Source organism: Bos mutus, chromosome 28 (genome assembly GCF_027580195.1).
Source record: "Bos mutus isolate GX-2022 chromosome 28, NWIPB_WYAK_1.1, whole genome shotgun sequence".
Classification (NCBI taxonomy): domain Eukaryota; kingdom Metazoa; phylum Chordata; class Mammalia; order Artiodactyla; family Bovidae; genus Bos; species Bos mutus.
This window is the reverse complement of record NC_091644.1, coordinates 16,347,682-16,365,307: the sequence shown is the minus strand read 5'-3', so window position 1 is coordinate 16,365,307 and position 17,626 is coordinate 16,347,682. Positions and strand designations below refer to the sequence as shown.

General features: G+C 42.6%; 3 protein-coding genes across 4 annotated transcripts in view; all 3 read right to left on the bottom strand.

Moving 5' to 3' along the window:
• Positions 1–339: 339 nt before the first annotated feature.
• Positions 340–8,444, bottom strand: DNAJC9 (DnaJ heat shock protein family (Hsp40) member C9). Its single transcript, XM_005910138.2, has 5 exons — positions 4,846–8,444; positions 4,536–4,676; positions 3,674–3,928; positions 1,394–1,480; positions 340–1,036 (listed from the first exon to the last, which is right to left on the bottom strand). The coding sequence occupies exons 1-5, from the start codon at positions 5,023–5,025 to the stop codon at positions 917–919; spliced, it is 783 nt and encodes a 260-aa protein (XP_005910200.2). The 5' UTR covers positions 5,026–8,444; the 3' UTR covers positions 340–916.
• Positions 8,445–8,581: 137 nt separating this feature from the next.
• MRPS16 (mitochondrial ribosomal protein S16) lies at positions 8,582–10,417 on the bottom strand. Its single transcript, XM_005910083.3, has 3 exons — positions 10,232–10,417; positions 9,305–9,565; positions 8,582–8,822 (listed from the first exon to the last, which is right to left on the bottom strand). The coding sequence occupies exons 1-3, from the start codon at positions 10,242–10,244 to the stop codon at positions 8,689–8,691; spliced, it is 408 nt and encodes a 135-aa protein (XP_005910145.1). The 5' UTR covers positions 10,245–10,417; the 3' UTR covers positions 8,582–8,688.
• A 1,326-nt stretch (positions 10,418–11,743) lies between these two features.
• Positions 11,744–17,626, bottom strand: part of CFAP70 (cilia and flagella associated protein 70) — an 83,440-nt gene continuing 77,557 nt past the window's right edge. For both annotated transcript variants that reach the window (XM_005910082.2, XM_070364547.1), the window contains exons 27-28: positions 13,366–13,413; positions 11,744–12,071 (exon numbers count right to left, since the gene is read on the bottom strand). In XM_005910082.2, the coding sequence (XP_005910144.2) occupies positions 11,991–12,071; positions 13,366–13,413 (129 nt within the window). In that variant the 3' untranslated portion in view covers positions 11,744–11,990. The remainder of the gene's footprint in view (positions 12,072–13,365; positions 13,414–17,626) is intronic.

Sequence of the window (17,626 nt, the reverse complement as noted above, 5' to 3'; positions counted from 1 at the left end):
ACCACTGGATCAAGACAGCTTGCCTTTCAAGGTCAGAATTAACAAGTCATTTAGCCTCACCTTTTTATAGATGAGGAAACAAGTTCTGACAAGCTCAGTAACCTGACTCTAAGGACATTCAGCAGTTACAGAGGATTACAGCATCTCTTTATGGAACTTAAACCAGACTATCTGCTACAATGCTGGCTAGAACTACTTTTCTTCTCTCCTTTATCCTAGGCACCATTCATATATTTAATAAATCATCTTTTAAATGATCATATTGGGATCACTTAAAAAGCCCTGGGAACTTAACAGTCATCTTTCACTTGATTATTTAATCAAGTGCTTGATTTACAAAAGTGCTTGAAGTAATCTGAACACCTGTTTCTCCTATACACCTCAAGCAAAGAGTGCCAAACTTGGTTGAGGAGGAAAAAAAAAAGAGAGGACCTAGGCAAGAACATTAAGACTGAAAGCAAACTGGCAAGTATTTGGAAAACAGATGCCCAGCAAGTGTCGAAGGCTAGGTAGAGCACATGTCCTAAAAAACACACACCACTGAATATCCTGAAGCTCACTCCTACGTAGCAAAATAACAACTGCTAAAAGTGGTAGGGACAGATCTGCATGGTAGAGAGTTCCTCATACAGGAGACGCAGAGAAGAGTGCTCTCGGGAAGCATTCCCCTCCCGCTCCCTCGGTGATCACCACCAATGCCTTCAGAGGAGGACCTCACAGAATGTCAGCCTATTTCTAGGATAAACTAAGACCAGGCTGAGAGAGTCTACTTGGTTTAGATAGTTGATCCAAATAATTTAGGCTTGAAAGACAACTTTTCTCAAGAGTTGAGTTGACTTCTGTCTTCAAATCTTGACTGTACCTTGCCTACAAAGGCATCAGTTAACACCTATGGACTTTTGAAGAGAATATTCCATTATTTCTTTTCTTTCTTGAGAGTCGTTTTTTTCCCTCCTCGTTTGGAAGGTTTGCAGTACTTTGCTTCCATCTGAGCCAGAAAATTATCCATTTCCTTTTGCCGATCCTTTTGTCTGCTCTGTTTAAGAAGTTAAAACACAAGCTTTCAAAACTCAAGACTGTCCACAGAAATAAAGTATTCAGCAGTTGCTGAAAGGGAGAATAGGGAGTGACTGCTAGTGTTTAGAGTGATGAAGATGTTCTGGAATTAGATAGTGCTGATGATTGTAAAACCTGATCAATAATATACTAAAAAACCACTGAATTATACCACTGAATTGTACATTTTAAAAGGATGACTGTATGGTACCTGAATGTCTTAAAAGATGAAAACAAAATGCCTACAATACTATATAAACTCCAAAGAAATATTAGCAGTAAGAAGCAGAAATTGGAAGAAATGGCGGTAAGCTTCACAGACAACCTGACAGTTTACCTGAATGGCTACCTTCAAGTTATCCACTCCTTCATCAAGCCCCAACTCCTTCCTGCTCATTTCTGCTTCTTTAGCCTCTTCCTGAGCCTAAAACAGAAACTCGTGTGAGATACAATGCCAACCTAGCAAATACTAAAAATACACCCTCTTTCCCAAAAGTAAATCTGTTAAGACCATTTCAATTTGAGGATTATATAAATTAAAAGGATAAAATCAAGCAGTAGATCCTCTTTTTCCAATTAGTCGGAGAAGGCAATGGCACCCCACTCCAGTACTCTCGGCCTGGAAAATCCCATGGATGGAGGAACCTGGTAGGCTGCAGTCCATGGGGGTCACTAAGAGTCGGGCACGACTGAGCGACTTCACTTTCACTTTTCACTTTCTTGCATTGGAGAAGGAAATGGCAGCCAACCCACTCCAGAATTCTTGGCTGGAGAATCCCAGGGATGGAGGAGCCTAGTGGGCTGCCCTCTATGGGGTCGCACAGAGTCAGACATGACTGAGGCGACTTAGCAGCAGCAGCAGCAGCAGGTCATTTGGTTCCATAAACCACAGGGGGACAGTAAGGAAAACAAAATGCTAGAAGAGCTAAGAAAGGTCACTTAACCAAGGATGCCCTCAAATGTTGCCAGGACACAGGCACCTCAGATTCCTCCTCTGGAAACCAAATTTACTACATGTGACTTGTGGTAGCCAAGAGTGCAACCCTGGTTTAAAATTTCCCCTAAGTAGTTAGGATAAACTCTAACAAATTCCGTTTTAACGTTTCTTTACCAGATTTCAAACCCACCTCCTCTTGCCAAATTTTACTAGGGCACTGATTCCAAACTACTACAAGAATACCTTGGGAAAGGTTAGTAAGTTCATTCTCCAGGGCAACACCTAAGACTATGAGAGGCCCCAGTCCCCAGAGAACTTTCTAAACAGCAATGAATACTATTAATACTGAGAATGATGATATGTTAGGACCTTGTTACTCTAATAAAGAGTTTCCTCTGCCTACTTCAGTCCTTGAAATCAATTTATTTTTTTTAATACTATTTTTTCTCTAAGTTTGCAGAACTCTTTGTCAAAACTATTCCATTCCCCACTCCACCCCTCAAACTCTAGGGAAGTTTCTCAAGCTAATAGGCTATTACTGAACACAGCTGTGCTCAGTTTCACCTAAAAAAAGTTGCCAACTTAAACTGTCAGCTTGAAATCTAGACAGATGTAGCCTATAAGCCAAAGTGATGATCTTGATACACATTCCACTTCTCTCAACACACTTGTCAGGTTTTTCCTGCATCTTTTTACATAAAAGCCACAGACCTAACTCCACCTCCAATTCAGCCATACAAATAAAGTACCCACCAAAAAGCTACAGTCTTACACTATCTGCTCTCCCTAGAGTTCCCATTATGAAAGCCAGGCTGAGGCAAGAGTGACTTTAATACCAGTCCGGTCTTCCCCTAAAGACCAGAGGCACAGGTATTTGTTACCTTGAATCTGCTCCCTCCTGAACCCCAGATGTCCTTAAGCTCCTTTCCCTTGCCATCGTCCTTCCCCTTACCAACTCCCCAGTTTAATATGGGTGAAAAGGACACACAAACCACAATCCTTGATACTCTACAAAATTGTACCTCAAAGGGTGTTTGGAAATACATCATTATCAAAATAAACTGGTTTTTGGTTGTTTTTTTTTTTCACTCACCCCATCTCCCCATTTTTTTTTTTTTTTTGAATGTATATTCTGGGTCCAACTCAAGAATCGAAGTGAGTGAAGTCACTCAGTCATCTCCGACTCTTTGCGACGCCATGGACGAGCCTACCAGGCTCCTCCATGGGATTTTCCAGGCAAAAGTACTGGAATGGGTTGCCATCAAAACTGGGCAAGAATACAGGAATTTGAATTAATAAGACATAATCCTACAGTCTCTGTCACCTTCTCACCCCTTAACCAAGTGAGAATGTGGAGCCTAGGTATCTGGATTCTGTTACTTTATTGCCTTAGAATGCCTCAGCAAGGTTAAAAAAATTGGCCCATATGAAGAATATTTCAGTGCTACTTTCAAATGATACTGATTATCTAATCCACGAAGTAAAATCCTTTTGAGCACAACAGAGTAGGGAAAAAAAGTTTCTCTTAGTGAGCTCATTAAGTTAGATGGCAACCAGAAAAGCAGTTAAGCCTTATCTTTATTTCAGCAGTCTTATATATATTTTCGTTTTTATATATATCCTCAAATTCTTTTGGGAAGTAGTCAAGATATAAATAGTAAATGGCATTCAAAATCTTACCCTCCTTTTCCTTGCATTCATCTTCTGCTTCGATTCTTTGACAAAGGCATTATAGGATGGGACCTCTCCAGCATCAATGGCTTGTTGAATAATGTGCCTTATCCTGGGTTCTTCTGTGTATTGCACACACAGCACAGACTCCATAATCTGATCCATGTCACCCTTGAAGTCCAGATAGGCCTGTTTAATATCAGTCAGCTCTTCTTCAGAACCTTTGTATGTCTTCTCAAAAGCCTGAATGTCTTCCAGAGATATCTGAACAAATGAGAGACACATGCTGTAACTTTGATTCAAAGTTAATTTTAAATAATCGGAATACAAGAAAAAAGTTAACTCAGGTGTCAAAATATTTCTCCCCAAATACAACAGCTGCTTGAGTTGAAATTGTTGCAAGGAAGCAAATTTTCTACGCTAAAGATTTTCTAGAGTTCTCCCTAGTCCAATCTTCAGAATTGCTAAGCTACACACCAGGAAAATTTAAGTGAAGTTTCCAAAGGTGAGAAGAGACCCAGAAAAATACTTGGGGCTTACACCTGGCTTTGTAAAATAAAGCATATATTATAAAAAAATGTAATGTCTCCCTTTCACTACACTCTACACCAAGAGTTAAAGGCCCATTTCAGTAAGTGTGTGCATCTATGTATGTACGTGCATGTGTTATAACACACATATATACACGGTTCAACAGAACGCTTAGATAAATTTGCCCTTCTTCAAAGAAGTGGGTCTCTCTAATATTTAGAGACCAAATAAAAAATCCTCATTCTTAACAACACAAAACGCAAGGTCTTAGAGGCATTCAATAAAGGTTTATTGAATGAGAAATGGGAACGGTCGTAAGAAAATCCCCAGAGTTCTTTACCTTTTTAAAGAGTAATCTCCAGTAGGCCTCCCAGTCCCGGTCTTGGCTGAGCACATCAGAATCCTCGTCCACTGTTCCCTGTTCATCGTATAATGTTCTCTGTTCTTTGTCACTCAGAACGGAGTAGACCTTTCCAAGGATCTGCGGGAAAGAGTACACTAAAATCACCCTTCCGCCTCTCACTGAAACCGCGCCGCGAGAAATAAAGATTAGAAAACGCCAGGCCGGGCTCGGCTCACTCTACCCCGAGAGGCAGGGCGGTCATAAGACGGAGGGAAGCCCGGGCGGCCGTGGATAGAGTCTAGCGCACCTGGAAGCGGCGGGTGGCGTCTTCTTTGTCGCCCTCGCCCACCCGATCCGGGTGCACCTGCAGGGACACCTTGTGATAGCCGCGTCGGATCTCGCCGTCTGAGGCCTCGCGCCGCACTCCCAATACTTGGTAAAGGTCGGCGGTGCCGAATAGTTCTTCGCACAGTTCCAGAAGCCCCATGGTCGGCAGCGGTGCGAAGGGGGCGGCGGGCTCAGCGAAAACACCTGACCCAGCCACACTAAGTACAGCTCAAGAGCGCCTACCTTTTCCCGCGCAAAAAGCCCGAGGCGCTAGCGTCACAAGAGGCGCCGGAAGAGGCGGGGTCACGCCGCTGCACTTTACGGCCGTAGAGGGATGGGGGCGTGGCCAAACGGGACTGCCAGGATTGAGGCGGTGAGTTTCCCATCACCGCAATCTCCTTCCACAAGTTCTCTGAGCTCCGGACGTCCTCCCCTTACTCTGAAAACCTCATCCCTACCTTTTCCCCAATGTCCCAGCTCAGTTTATGCAACAGTGTAAAGGTTCATATTAGGTTGAACCTAGCGCTGCTTTCTTTTTGCCTTTTTTTCCAGTAAAAAACAGCGACACATCAGCATTTGGCAATCTCATTTGGTTTAAATTTGGGGATCACAACAGATTGTGGAAAATTCTTAAAAGAGATGGTAATACCAGACAACCTTACCTGCCTCCTGAGAAACCTGTATGGGCTTCCCTGTAGCTCAGACGGTGAAGAATCGGCCTGCAATGGAGACCTGGGTTCGATACCCCAGTGGAGAAGATCCACTGGAGACAGGAATGGCAACCCACTCCTGTATTCCTGCTTGGAGAATTCCATGGACTGAACAGAGGGGCCTGGCAGGCTACAGTCCATGGGGTGGCAGAGTCAGACACAACTAAGCGATTAACTACACTACTACAAGAAGCAATAGTTAGAACCAGACGTGGAACAATGGGCTGGTTCCAAATTGGGAAAGGAGTCAGTCAAGACTGTAAATTGTCACCCTTCTTATTTAACTTACATGCAGAGTAAATCATGCGAAATGCTGGGCTGGATGTATCACAAGCTGGAATCAGGATTGCAGAGAGAAATACCGAAAACCTCAGATATGTAGATAACAACACCCTAATAGCAGAAGGTGAAGAACTAAAGAGTCTCTTGATGAGGGTGAAAGAGTGAAAAAGCTGGCTTAAAACTCAATGTTCAAAAAACCAAGATATGACATCCAGGCCCATCACTTCATGGCAAATAGGGAAAAAACAGAAACAGTGACTGACTTTTTCTTTGGCTCCAAAATCACTGCAGATGGTGACTGTAGCCATACAACTAAAAGACGCTTGCTCCTTGGAAGAAAAGCTATGACAAACCTAGACAGTATTAAAAAAGCTAAGTGCTGAAGAATTGATACTTTCAAACTGTAGTGCTGGAGAAGATTCCAGAGTCCCTTGGACAGCACAGTGATCAAACCAGTCAATCCTAAAGGAAATTAACCCTGAAAATTCATTGGAAAGACTGATGCTGAAGCACCAATAATTTGACCACCTGATGTGAAGAGCCGACTAATTGGAAAAGACCCCAATGCTGAGAAAGACGGAGGGCATGAAGAGAAGGGGACAACAGGATGAGATGGTTGGATGGCATCATTGACTCAATAGACATGAGTCTGAACAAACTCTGGGAGAGAGTGAAGAATAGGCATGCTACAGTCCATGAGGTCGTCAAGAGTTGGACACGACTGAGTGACTGAACAACAAGTTGGGACTGCTAGGCAGGGACTTTCCCTTGAGCCCTGCAATTGTAAAAACCTACATTAAACAAAAAGCACAAAATACCAGTCTTCTAAAAATTCTCTAATTGATAGTTCTAGATTTGACATTTATTACAGAATCATTTCCATTCACCTTCCAGTTCCTGAATCACCTTCCACTTTGGTGGAGATAACATGATCCAAACCCCCATCTTGATAAAAATATAAGCTTTAGCAACAAAGGCTTTCTAAAGTGCAGACGTGGGTTTGAGCTTGTTGGATTTGAGATGGTAGCAAGACAGACAGATGCAATCATCCAAGAATTGGTGAAAAATCTGGGCCTGGAAATCCAAAGCAAGAGGACTAGAGGAAACTTCGGAAATCAGGGAGAGGATGAGCTTACACAGAAGTTTCCATATGTGTGTCTTAAAGACAAGACAGACCAGGGCACAAAGTGAATACGCGAATTAGCAGAAATTCATCAGCTCAAAATAATACCTATTTCACATCAGTTCCCTTCATTGGTCAATACTTTCCAGAATTACATTTTCCTCTGCTGCTGCTGCTGCTGCTAAGTCCCTTCAGTCGTGTCTGACTCTGTGCGACCCCATAGAGGGCACCCCACTAGGCTCCCCCGTCCGTGGGATTCTCCAGGCAAGAACACTGGAGTGGGTTGCCATTTCCTTCTCCAATGCATGAAAGTGAAAAGTGAAAGTGAAGTCGCTCAGTCACGTCCAACTCTTTGTGACCCCATGGACTGCAGCCTATCAGGCTCCTCTGTCCATGGGACTTCCCAGGCAAGAGTACTGGAGTGGGGTGCCATTGCCTTCTCCAACATTCTCCTCTACTCTACCAGTTAAGGTTTCTCCAAAGACTTCAAACTCTCCAGGGTAGACTATTCTCCTTTAAACTTTGAAATGGTTTTCAAAGCATTTCTTTTTCCTACCTTCAAGATCAAACTCCCATAAAGTCAGTTGCTCTCTGCCTGTCCTGCCTTTAAATCCTCCCCAAAGCAAGTGGAGGCCATCCAGTGACAACTCAGAGAGCCTTGATGACCTGAGTTTGAGGTGGCTGGCAATTATTCTCAGAATACAAAACTGAGAATAGGTTGGTACAACAATAGGGCTTTAGAATCTCCTCTATAAATCTCCCATATTTTAGTTTTACACCAGATTATGAAATTTATATTATTCAGTGTGACAACTAAAGCCATCTAACCCTGCTACAGTTATGGTGGAACAGATAACAGGCTTTTGGGAGACACAACCAGTCATTTATATTAACCATGATACCTCAACCTAATTTTGTCATTGACTTTTAAAGTGGACTTTTGAAAAGCCCTTTATCTTTACTCACTACCCCCACTACAGACATAACATGTTGGAAAGGGCTCTCCAGGTAGGAACACTGGGGTCTGACTCTGTTCTGCCCAATACTAAAACTGTGTGGCCTTGACCGAGTTTCTACTTCTGAACCTCAGCTTCCCCACTGATAAACTGGAGACAATCCTACCTAATTTCATGATACCTTATAATTCTCACCAATAACCTTGCATGGAAGTTGTACATAGGTACTTTACTTTCTTCCAGTTATTCTTTCTTTAAAAAGTAGATTAGAGCCTAAAAGCATGTAACAAACTACCTTTGTAAATTTGAAATTGTGTGTTGACAAGACAATGTAAATCTGCAATTACAAAAACAGTAAGTGAAGTAATTGTATTCTTGAGTTGGTGGGATGACCATAAATGATTAAAGAAGGAAATACTTGGAAAGGACACAAACATGCTGGTTGGGGACTTTGAAACAGGGAAATCTTGGAAGGTAGTAGGCTATAAAGTTGCCCAGGGGACCTAGAGTCCAACCTCCCCCACAGCCACTGTCTTTCCCCTCAAGAAGGCTGGAAGAATTAATTAGTATCTATACCCAGCTTTATGTCGATCAAGAACAAACTTCTCCCAGGGCTCTGTTCAGATCAGGCCAGATGATCATGGATGACTTAAAAAATTCCATTTATTGACCTCTAAATAATAAAACTAAGTGTTCTGCACAAGTATTTTAAGAGGACTTCAAGTTTGTTTCCACTGCTATGTTCACTGAAGTCAGTTCTCTTTTGTTTCTGTAGCCTCTGTATCTGTTTTCTGAGCCGCTAAGAGGACTTCTTGTGCCCGTTTCCGTCGCAGCCTCTCAGCATTTGTGATCACCATCGGGTGCAGAGGGAAAAAGCCAGAAAGACCTAAAAGTAACAGGATTTTCATTCATTATAACAATACAAACTAATGTTTACCTGGGAACTTAGTTTCACTTAACTGAAGTCTAGCAGAGATTTGATCCAAGACAAAGCTTCAAAACAAATTCCTTACTTGCCAAAATGTTTTTACCTCTTCCCCCAGCTCCCTTCCTTCCATTTACTGCAAGGTCACAATGGATGTTGTCTACTTCTTAACACTATTTTCCTTACTTGAAAAAATGATCAACTGACAGTCATGCAAGACACACCATTCCCATTTTTTTTAGCATAAAATCTCAGTCATCCAAAAGGTCTCATGAAGTCTCTACAAAAGGAATCTCCAGATTTCAACGGGCAACTAGATCAATTTCAGTTCTCCCTCCAGTCCTGATTAGCCTGGAGATAGTGAAAATCATTCTTAATTCTCATCATCTTGGAAATGACTTCAATTTAAAATCCCCTCAAAGAGGTAAGCTTAGCTGAGTTACCCAGAAGCTTTTCCACAGGCTTTGAGAGGTGGGCTCCACAGCCAATCCAATGCCGGATCCGGTCCAGGTTGAGAGCAACGAGTTTCTCTCCATGACTGTTGGGCATTGGATCATAGGAGCCCAGCTGCTCTACGAAACGGCCATCCCTGGGACACTTGTTGTGAGCAGCCACGATGCGGTAGAAAGGCCTGTTGGTACAGCCACCGAGCGCAAGGCGGATGGTTAAGTGGCCTCCACGGTAGGCCTTGCAAAGGACAGTAGCTGTAGACAAATAAGTGGTTAAGACACAAGAATCGAGTGCACAAAATGCAGAAAATGAAATGAGACAGCCCCCTTTATCCACTGAAATGTCCTTACTGCTGCTGCTTAGTCGCTTTAGTCGTGTCCAACTCTGTACGACCCTATGGACTGCAGCCAGCCAGGCTCCTCTGTCCATGGGATTCTCTAGGCAGACTATTGGAGTGGGTTGCCTGTGCCCTCCACCAGGGTATCTTCCCGATCTAGAAATCGAACCCGGGTCTCCTGCACTGCAGGCAGATTCTTTACCTCTGAGCCACCAGGGAAGCCCAAAATGTCCTTCCTTTCAACCAATTCTTGTCAGTCTGACTCAGAAACCCTTTCTTTGTGAAACTCCTCTTAAACACTCCAGCTATACCCAACGCACTCAACACAGGCCTGCTATTTACTGTCTCTGGAACAAGCTGAAGCCCAGCTGCCTCATCTATAAAATGAACGCCATTTATCTCATAGGAGTTCAGCGAAAACTTTAAAAGCGAACAAGAAAACCACTGAGGGCAGAATCAAACGTGTGCAGTTTCAGGTACGGACTGTCTCTAGCTCGTCTAGGAGAGCGCAGCTCCAGTCAGTCCACACGCCCTCTTATCCCCACGACCGCCCGGAAGGTCTCCCAAGGCCCCCAGCACTCACTGAGCTGGACCATGGCGCAGCCGGCGGGCCCCGGGGCCTGTGCGCCAGTTGCGACGCCTCGGAGCTTCCCGGAGCCGGAGCGAATCCGCTCTACGGCCTCCGGCTGCGCGGACAACCCACCAGAAGGCTCAACGCTGAAGAACCGCGGACTTCAACTCTCCGCCACTCCAGACCAGGCACCTTGGTACCGGAGGCGGAATTGTCCACTCGCCCCGCCTCTTCCGGTCCCGTCCCTGCACTTCCGTAACACAACACGGAGAGCCTTAAGGTGTCTTAACTGCCACGAAGAAGGAGCGGTACAACTTGGGAATGCTCTGCGAGCCGAGCCCGGTGGGATCTCCGGCCCTCACTGCTCTGTGGGTCTCTGCCCGAGGGAGGAATACTGGGAGAATCCCGGAAAGGGGTGAAGTGAAAGTGTTAATCACTCAGCCGTGTCCGACTCTTTGCGACCCTATGCATCGTAGCCCACCAGGCTCCTGGGTCCATGGGATTTCCCAGGCAAGAATTCTGGAGTGGGTTGCCATTCCTTCCTCAAGGGGATCTTCCTGACCCAGGAATCAAACCCGGGTCTTACGTATTGCGGCAGATTCTTTGAGACCGCTTTGAGACCAGCAGAGAAGGCCACCATCCATCCTTCCAGCAAATGTTTTCCGAGCACCAGTTAGGGCCTAGGCGCAGTGCCAGAGAACGCAAAGATGAAAGAGGGCTGTCCTTGCCCCTAGGCAGCTGACAGTCGTGGCGGGAGGTGGAGGGGCAGGCGGTTGTGGGCCGGCGGGGAGAGACGGTGAGGTTACATCAGAGTAACTAGGGGTGGTCAGTACACAGTCTTGGGGTGAGCAGAAGAGATGGTGAACCTAGTAATTCCTCAGGAAGACTTCATAAAGGAGGTAGCATTAGGGCTGAGACTAGAGAAGAACTATAAATGAATGTAGAGTTGATTTTATCCTGTGTTTACCAATGTGCCTCTCACTTCCCCTCCTGTTTTTCCATGTCCCTCTTATTCTCTGTGTCCTCCTTTAAAAAATAAAGACAGGAAGCCTCTATTTTTGGTTTTGCTGTGCACTGATCCAAGAGGACAAGGGTGAGGTATGGTTCCTTTGTCATTTCTAGCCCTAGAATAACGGCCTCAATTGTGAGGAGTTTTATATCTATTAGAGAGTAATGGATCCTTCATGGAGCCCTTGTGATTTACATCCATGAAGATACTGTAAGCAAAGACCACTCGATTCAGCTTCTCTGTTCACTGTTAGATCTGGGCACGACTCATGTGCTCTTTGTCCTAATGCAGTGACCCAGCACAGCATTCTTCCTTTCCACCCACCTTAGAAAATGATGCCTTAATTCCTAAGTTCCAGTAAGTGAACCTGGCCACAGATCTTAGCAGTTGACTTCCTACAGGAGTAATTCTGATAAGCTTTCACCTGAAACTAATAATGAACATACTATACCTTACTTATGCACACACACACAAATAGTTATATTCTTATGTATATCTCAGCATACCATAACTGATGAATTCTGAGTTTTTTATTTAGATTTTTTTTTATTGCCATCCAGTTAACTGTCAAACAGTGAAACATCCAGTAACAATAGCCATTCAGTAAAACAATGGAAATAAATGAATGGGTATCAGTTATATTGATGATCCTTTCTTTCTTTATCCCCAGTCTTTATTCTGGTAAAACATCCAGGGTTTAATTTCTCTTGGAAAGAAAGGGGCTCAGCATCCTATGCAGAAAATTCTTCAGGTAGAAGGATGTCAGAAAGATGGATTTCCAAAGCCAACCGTCTCCTGAACCATGTGGAGCTCTGCAAGCAGATTCTCATCTTTCAGTTTTAACTGTGTAAGAGGTAGAAGGGAAGAACACATACGTCACCCCTGACATAGTTATGTGGAGATTCCTTATTTGTGGGGCCACAGCTAAAGAACATAGTTCCTCAGGTTGGAATTGGCTCTTCCTATATTCTGTGTTTCATGGTAACTCCATTAAAAAGTCCTCAGAACAGAACACTGTGCTGGTTACATGGAAGTGTCCACTTTACAAAAATTTACATGGTATGAATGCTCACAATTTGTGCATTTTTCTTGTGTAAAAAAAAAAGTTTATTTTTAAAAAATTTACCCTAATACCCAAATATATTCTTGGCAGGTGAGAGACAGGAATAAAATACATAGGAATCAAAATCATTAGATTTGAATTTAATTTTAAAATCTCAATGTGTAATGGACACATCTAGTTGCCTACAAATCCACTCTCTTCTTTTACTAACAAAATCTTGATTTCTTTTCAGGGCAGCAATGTAGGCAACTAAAAAGCGACAGAGTTTCCCTTGCAGCTAGCAATAATTTCAGTTGTGATCAATGAAATATAAGCTAAAGTCACATCTCTTTAAAGGGAGGTGAAATAGCTAGTGTGGCCCTTTTGTCCTTTGCCTGCTTTGATCTTTACTATACTTGAAATATGCATGTGATAGCTTGAGGTACAATGGCTGTCTTGCAACTGTAAGGGCTGGGAACTTCATGTTATGATGGGTGAAACAGAAAGAGGTTGGGTTTCTGTTAACACTGTGGAGCTGTGGTACCAGTATGTTCTGGACTTTTCATTAGATGAGAAAAAATAAAACTCCTAATTTGTTTAAGCCACTGGCTTCCAAATCACATTATTTGCAATCATAACTGATAGACTAGACCAGGGATTCACAAGCAATAGCTCATGAGCCAAATCCAGCCTGCTGCCTGTTTTTGTAAGTAAAGTTTTATTCGAAATACAGCTGTGCTCATTTGTTTGCATATTGCCTGTAGCTGCTTTTGCACCTCAAGGGCACAGTGTGGTAGCTACAAGAGAGACCACGTGGCCCACAAATCCTATTTTGCCCTTTACAGAAAAATTTGCTGACTGCTGGACTAGAAGAACACCTTCATTTTGTATGTGAGGATAATGAGGCCCATGGAGGGTAAAAAAAAAGATATCCCATGGTAATATGTGGGGTATGGCAAAGATGGTAAGAAAGTCCTCTAGAAAATCTTCATATCATGAAATGCTGTGAAGTCAAGTCCTGAATTAAGCCAGCACCTTCCTCCTAGCATTCCCAACGTCAGTATACTACAAATAGCAAAGGTATCTGCATCATACCTTCATCGTGTACTTGTAGGCCTGCTCAGCTTCCAGTTGCCGTCCAGCCTGAAAAAACAGCACAATTTAGTGATGATGACATACCATAATCATTCAAAGGAGAAGGCACACTGCCGCCATTGCTACCTAAAGCAGAAGATTCCACAGCTTCTTGGTTAAGAACCTCTGAATGAAGAGCGGAAGCAGGAAAATGAAAGGTGGGGGGAAAACCAGATAGTAAATATAATATATACTTATAAATAAATATATATATATATTCCTCCTCCATTTCAAATAGCTGAAAGACAACTTGGCCTTTTTTTTTTTTCCTGAAAGCACCATAAGTCATTTGTTCCTCTCAGTATTGAAGCTATTCTGTTAATATTAGCTCTCACACATAGCACTTGCTTTGTAGTTTACATTGTTTTAATCACTTACACTTTTAAAGTGCTTTACTTACATATATACCACTATTATTTACATTTATATTGTATATTATTTACATGACACTATTATTTATAATTCCCAGTTTACAGATAGAGAAGTCTGGGCACAGAGAAGATAAATAACTTGCCAGGGTTATGAAGCTAGTAAATGGGGTTTTAAAACAATACAGCCTGGCTCCAGAGTCCAAGTTTTTAACTGCAAAAATTTATCCCATCTCTATGAATTGGAAGAAGCAGATACTGGCATTACTTGCATGTAGATCTGGATATGAAGGGAGAACACTACTTCTAGTTATTTCTTGTATGAAGTACTCATGTAAGACTTAAATGAGAATAATATGACTTCACTAATAGACTTCACTCATCATCTGCTGGATCATCGAAAAAGCATGAGAGAGTTCTCAAAAAACATCTGCTTTATTGATGATGCCAAAGCCTTTGACGGTGTGGATCACAACAAACTATGGAAAATTCTGAAAGACATGGGAATACCAGACCACCGACCTGCCTCCTGAGAAATCTTATGCAGGTCAAGAAGAAACAGTTAGAAAAAAAAAAGAAACAGAACTGGACATGGAACAACAGACTGGTTCCAAATTGGGAAAGGAACATGTCAAGGCTGTATATTGTCAGTTCAGTTCAGTTCAGTCACTCAGTTGTGTCCAACTCTTTGCGACCCCATGAACCGCAGCACACCCGGCCACCTTGTCCAACACCAACTCCTGGAGCCTACCCAAACTCATGTCCATTGAGTTGGTGATGCCATCCAACCATCTCATCCTCTGTCGTCCCGTTCTGCCCTCAGTCTTTCCCAACATCAGGGTCTTTTCAAATGAGTCAGCTCTTTGTATCAGGTGGCCAAAGTATTGGAGTTTCAGCTTCAACATCAGTCCTTCCAGTGAACAACCAGGACTGATCTCCTTTAGGATGGACTGGTTGGATCTCCTTGCAGTCCAAGGGACTCTCAAGAGTCTTCTCCAACACCACAATTCAAAAGCATAAATTCTTCGGCCTTCAGCTTTCTTCAAAGTCCAACTCTCACATCCATACATGACCACTGGAAAAACCATAGCCTTGACTAGATGGACCTTTGTTGGCAAAGTAATGTCTCTGCTTTTTAATATGCTGTCTAGGTTGATCATAACTTTCCTTCCAAGGAGTAAGTGTCTTTTAATTTCATGGCTGCAATCACCATCTGCAGTGATTTTGGAGCCCAAAAAATAAAGTCTGACACTGCTTCCACTGTTTCCCCATCTATTTGCCATGAAGTGATGGAACCAGATCCATGGTCTTAGTTTTCTGAATGCTGAGCTTTAAGCCAACTTTTTCACTCTCCTCTTTCACATTCATCAAGAGGATCTTTAGTTTTTCTTCACTTTCTGCCATAATGGTGGTGTCATCTGCATATCTGTGGGTATTGATATTTCTCCCAGCAATCTTGATTCCAGCTTGTGCTTCCTCCAGCCCAGCGTTTCCCATGATGTACTCTGCATATAAGTTAAATAAGCAGGGTGACAATATACAGCCTTGACATACTCCTTTTCCTATTTGGAACAGTCTGTTGTTCCATGTCCAGTTCTAACTGTTGCTTCCTGACCTGCATATAGGTTTCTCAAGAGGCAGGTCACGTGGTCTGGTATTCCCATCTCTTGCAGAATTTTCCACAGTTTATTGTGATCCAAACAGAGGCTTTGGCATAGTCGATAAAGCAGAAATAGATGCTTTTCTGGAACTCTCTTGCTTTTTTCATGATCCAGCAGATGTTGGCAATTTGATCTCTGGTTCCTCTGCCTTTTCTAAAACCAGCTTGAACATCTGGAAGTTCACGGTTGACGTATTACTGAAGCTTGGGTTGGAGAATTTTGAGCATTACTTTACTAGCGTGTGAGATGAGTGCAATTGTGCGGTAGTTTGAGCATTTTTTGGCATTGCCTTTCTTTGGGATTGGAATGAAAACTGACCTTTTTCAGTCATGTGGCCACTGCTGAGTTTTCCAAATTTGCTGGCATATTGCAGCACTTTCACAGCATCATCTTCCAAGATTTGAAATAGCTCAACTGGAATTCCATCACCTCCACTAGCTTTGTTCGTAGTGATGCTTTCTAAGGCCCACTTGACTTCATATTCCAGGATGTCTGGCTCTAGGTGAGTGATCACACCATCATGATTATCTTGGTGAAGATCTTTTTTGTACAGTTCTATTCTTGCCACCTCTTAATATCTTCTGCTTCTGTTAGGTCCATACCATTTCTGTCCTTTATCGAGCCCATCTTTGCATGAAATGTTCCCTTGGTATCTCTAATTCTCTTGAAGAGATCTCTAGTCTTTCCCGTTCTGTTGTTTTCCTCTATTTCTTTGCATTGATGGCTTAGGAAGGCTTTCTTATCTCTCCTTGCTATTCTTTGGAACTCTGCATTTAGATGCTTATATCTTTCCTTTTCTCCTTTGCTTTTCGCTTCTCTTCTTTTCACAGCTATTTGTAAGGCCTCCTCAGACAGCTGTTTTCCTTTTTTTGCATTTCTTTTCCATGGGAATGGTCTTGATCCCTGTCTCCTATACTTAAATATCCGTAATTTTTTCCATATTTTATCAATCAGTTTCTGAGCAAAGTATTGAAATCTTGCATTTTAGCTTATAGATAAAGAAACTGAGGCCCAGCAAGTTTAAATAAATTGTCCAGGATCCCACAGTTAGTTGTGGCAGAGCTGGGGTAAGAACTCAGGTATTCCTCATACTGATATTTACTCCAAAGAGAAAATTCGATCATTTTTAGTTTGTTAGTTTCTCTTATAATCACAATATCCCCTGTTGGTTCTGTGTTATGTTGGTCAACAAAAAATTGAGGGCCACTCTCATCATTCCCAATTTGAATCTTATGCTAATATGCAAGTTATTGAAGCAAGTTATTTTAATTATGAGAGGGTTATTTCCTACAGGTAAAGCAGCTATCACAAATTTCCACCCTTAGCCAGCAGTTCAACAGGAAGGAATGATTCAGAAACACTATAAGAGACTCTCCTTTGCTGGTATCTGACCTTGTTACATTCTGATACAATATCACTCCCATTTTTAATTCCCTTAAATGAAAACTACTTTAATGAAACAAGAACTCAGGTCATTAAATATAACTGCTGCTGCTGCTAAGTCACTTCAGTCCTGAATACATTTAAAATATAAACACCATGCCTTTCCTGATTAGTTTGGCAGAGCTGAGGTAAGAACTCAGGTAAATATCTAACCTATCTTTCTGAATAGCTAAACTATCTACCTGAATTCTGCTCTCAGAGGAAAATGTCAGAGACAATTACAAAGAAGAATGCTTCACAGCATTGGGTACATGTTTTAAATGATAGGACTTTTGGGGAAAATAGATTCAGTCTATCAGAGATTTCTGTTGTTCCTGTTGTTGGTAATTCATTTATGTCTATACCCTTATAGGCTACTTTGCCTTTTTTTTTAATCACTGGATTTTTATATGGATTTTATAGACCATATACTACATTTGGTAGATCCAGAGCATAAATGGAGTGACTATACAATTCCCAGACTTGAGGTCCTAAACATGAGAGGGGTGCTAAGGAGGGAAGAAGGAGAACCTCTCTTCCCCAAATCTAATCTGCCATCCCACTGCATAACCCTTGCACATCTCCTAACTACAGCCCCAGACCACGATCTGATCGGTACATGCTCCTTCATCTTGGGACAGGGCACACACTGGGCTGGGCTTGGTTTGTGTGGCTTGGGGCTGGGCCTGATGAGCAGCTCAAAAATGTCGTACAGAGCCCACTCCACCTGAAACCCCCACTGGTGGTCAATTCCAGTCCACCCCTTCACCA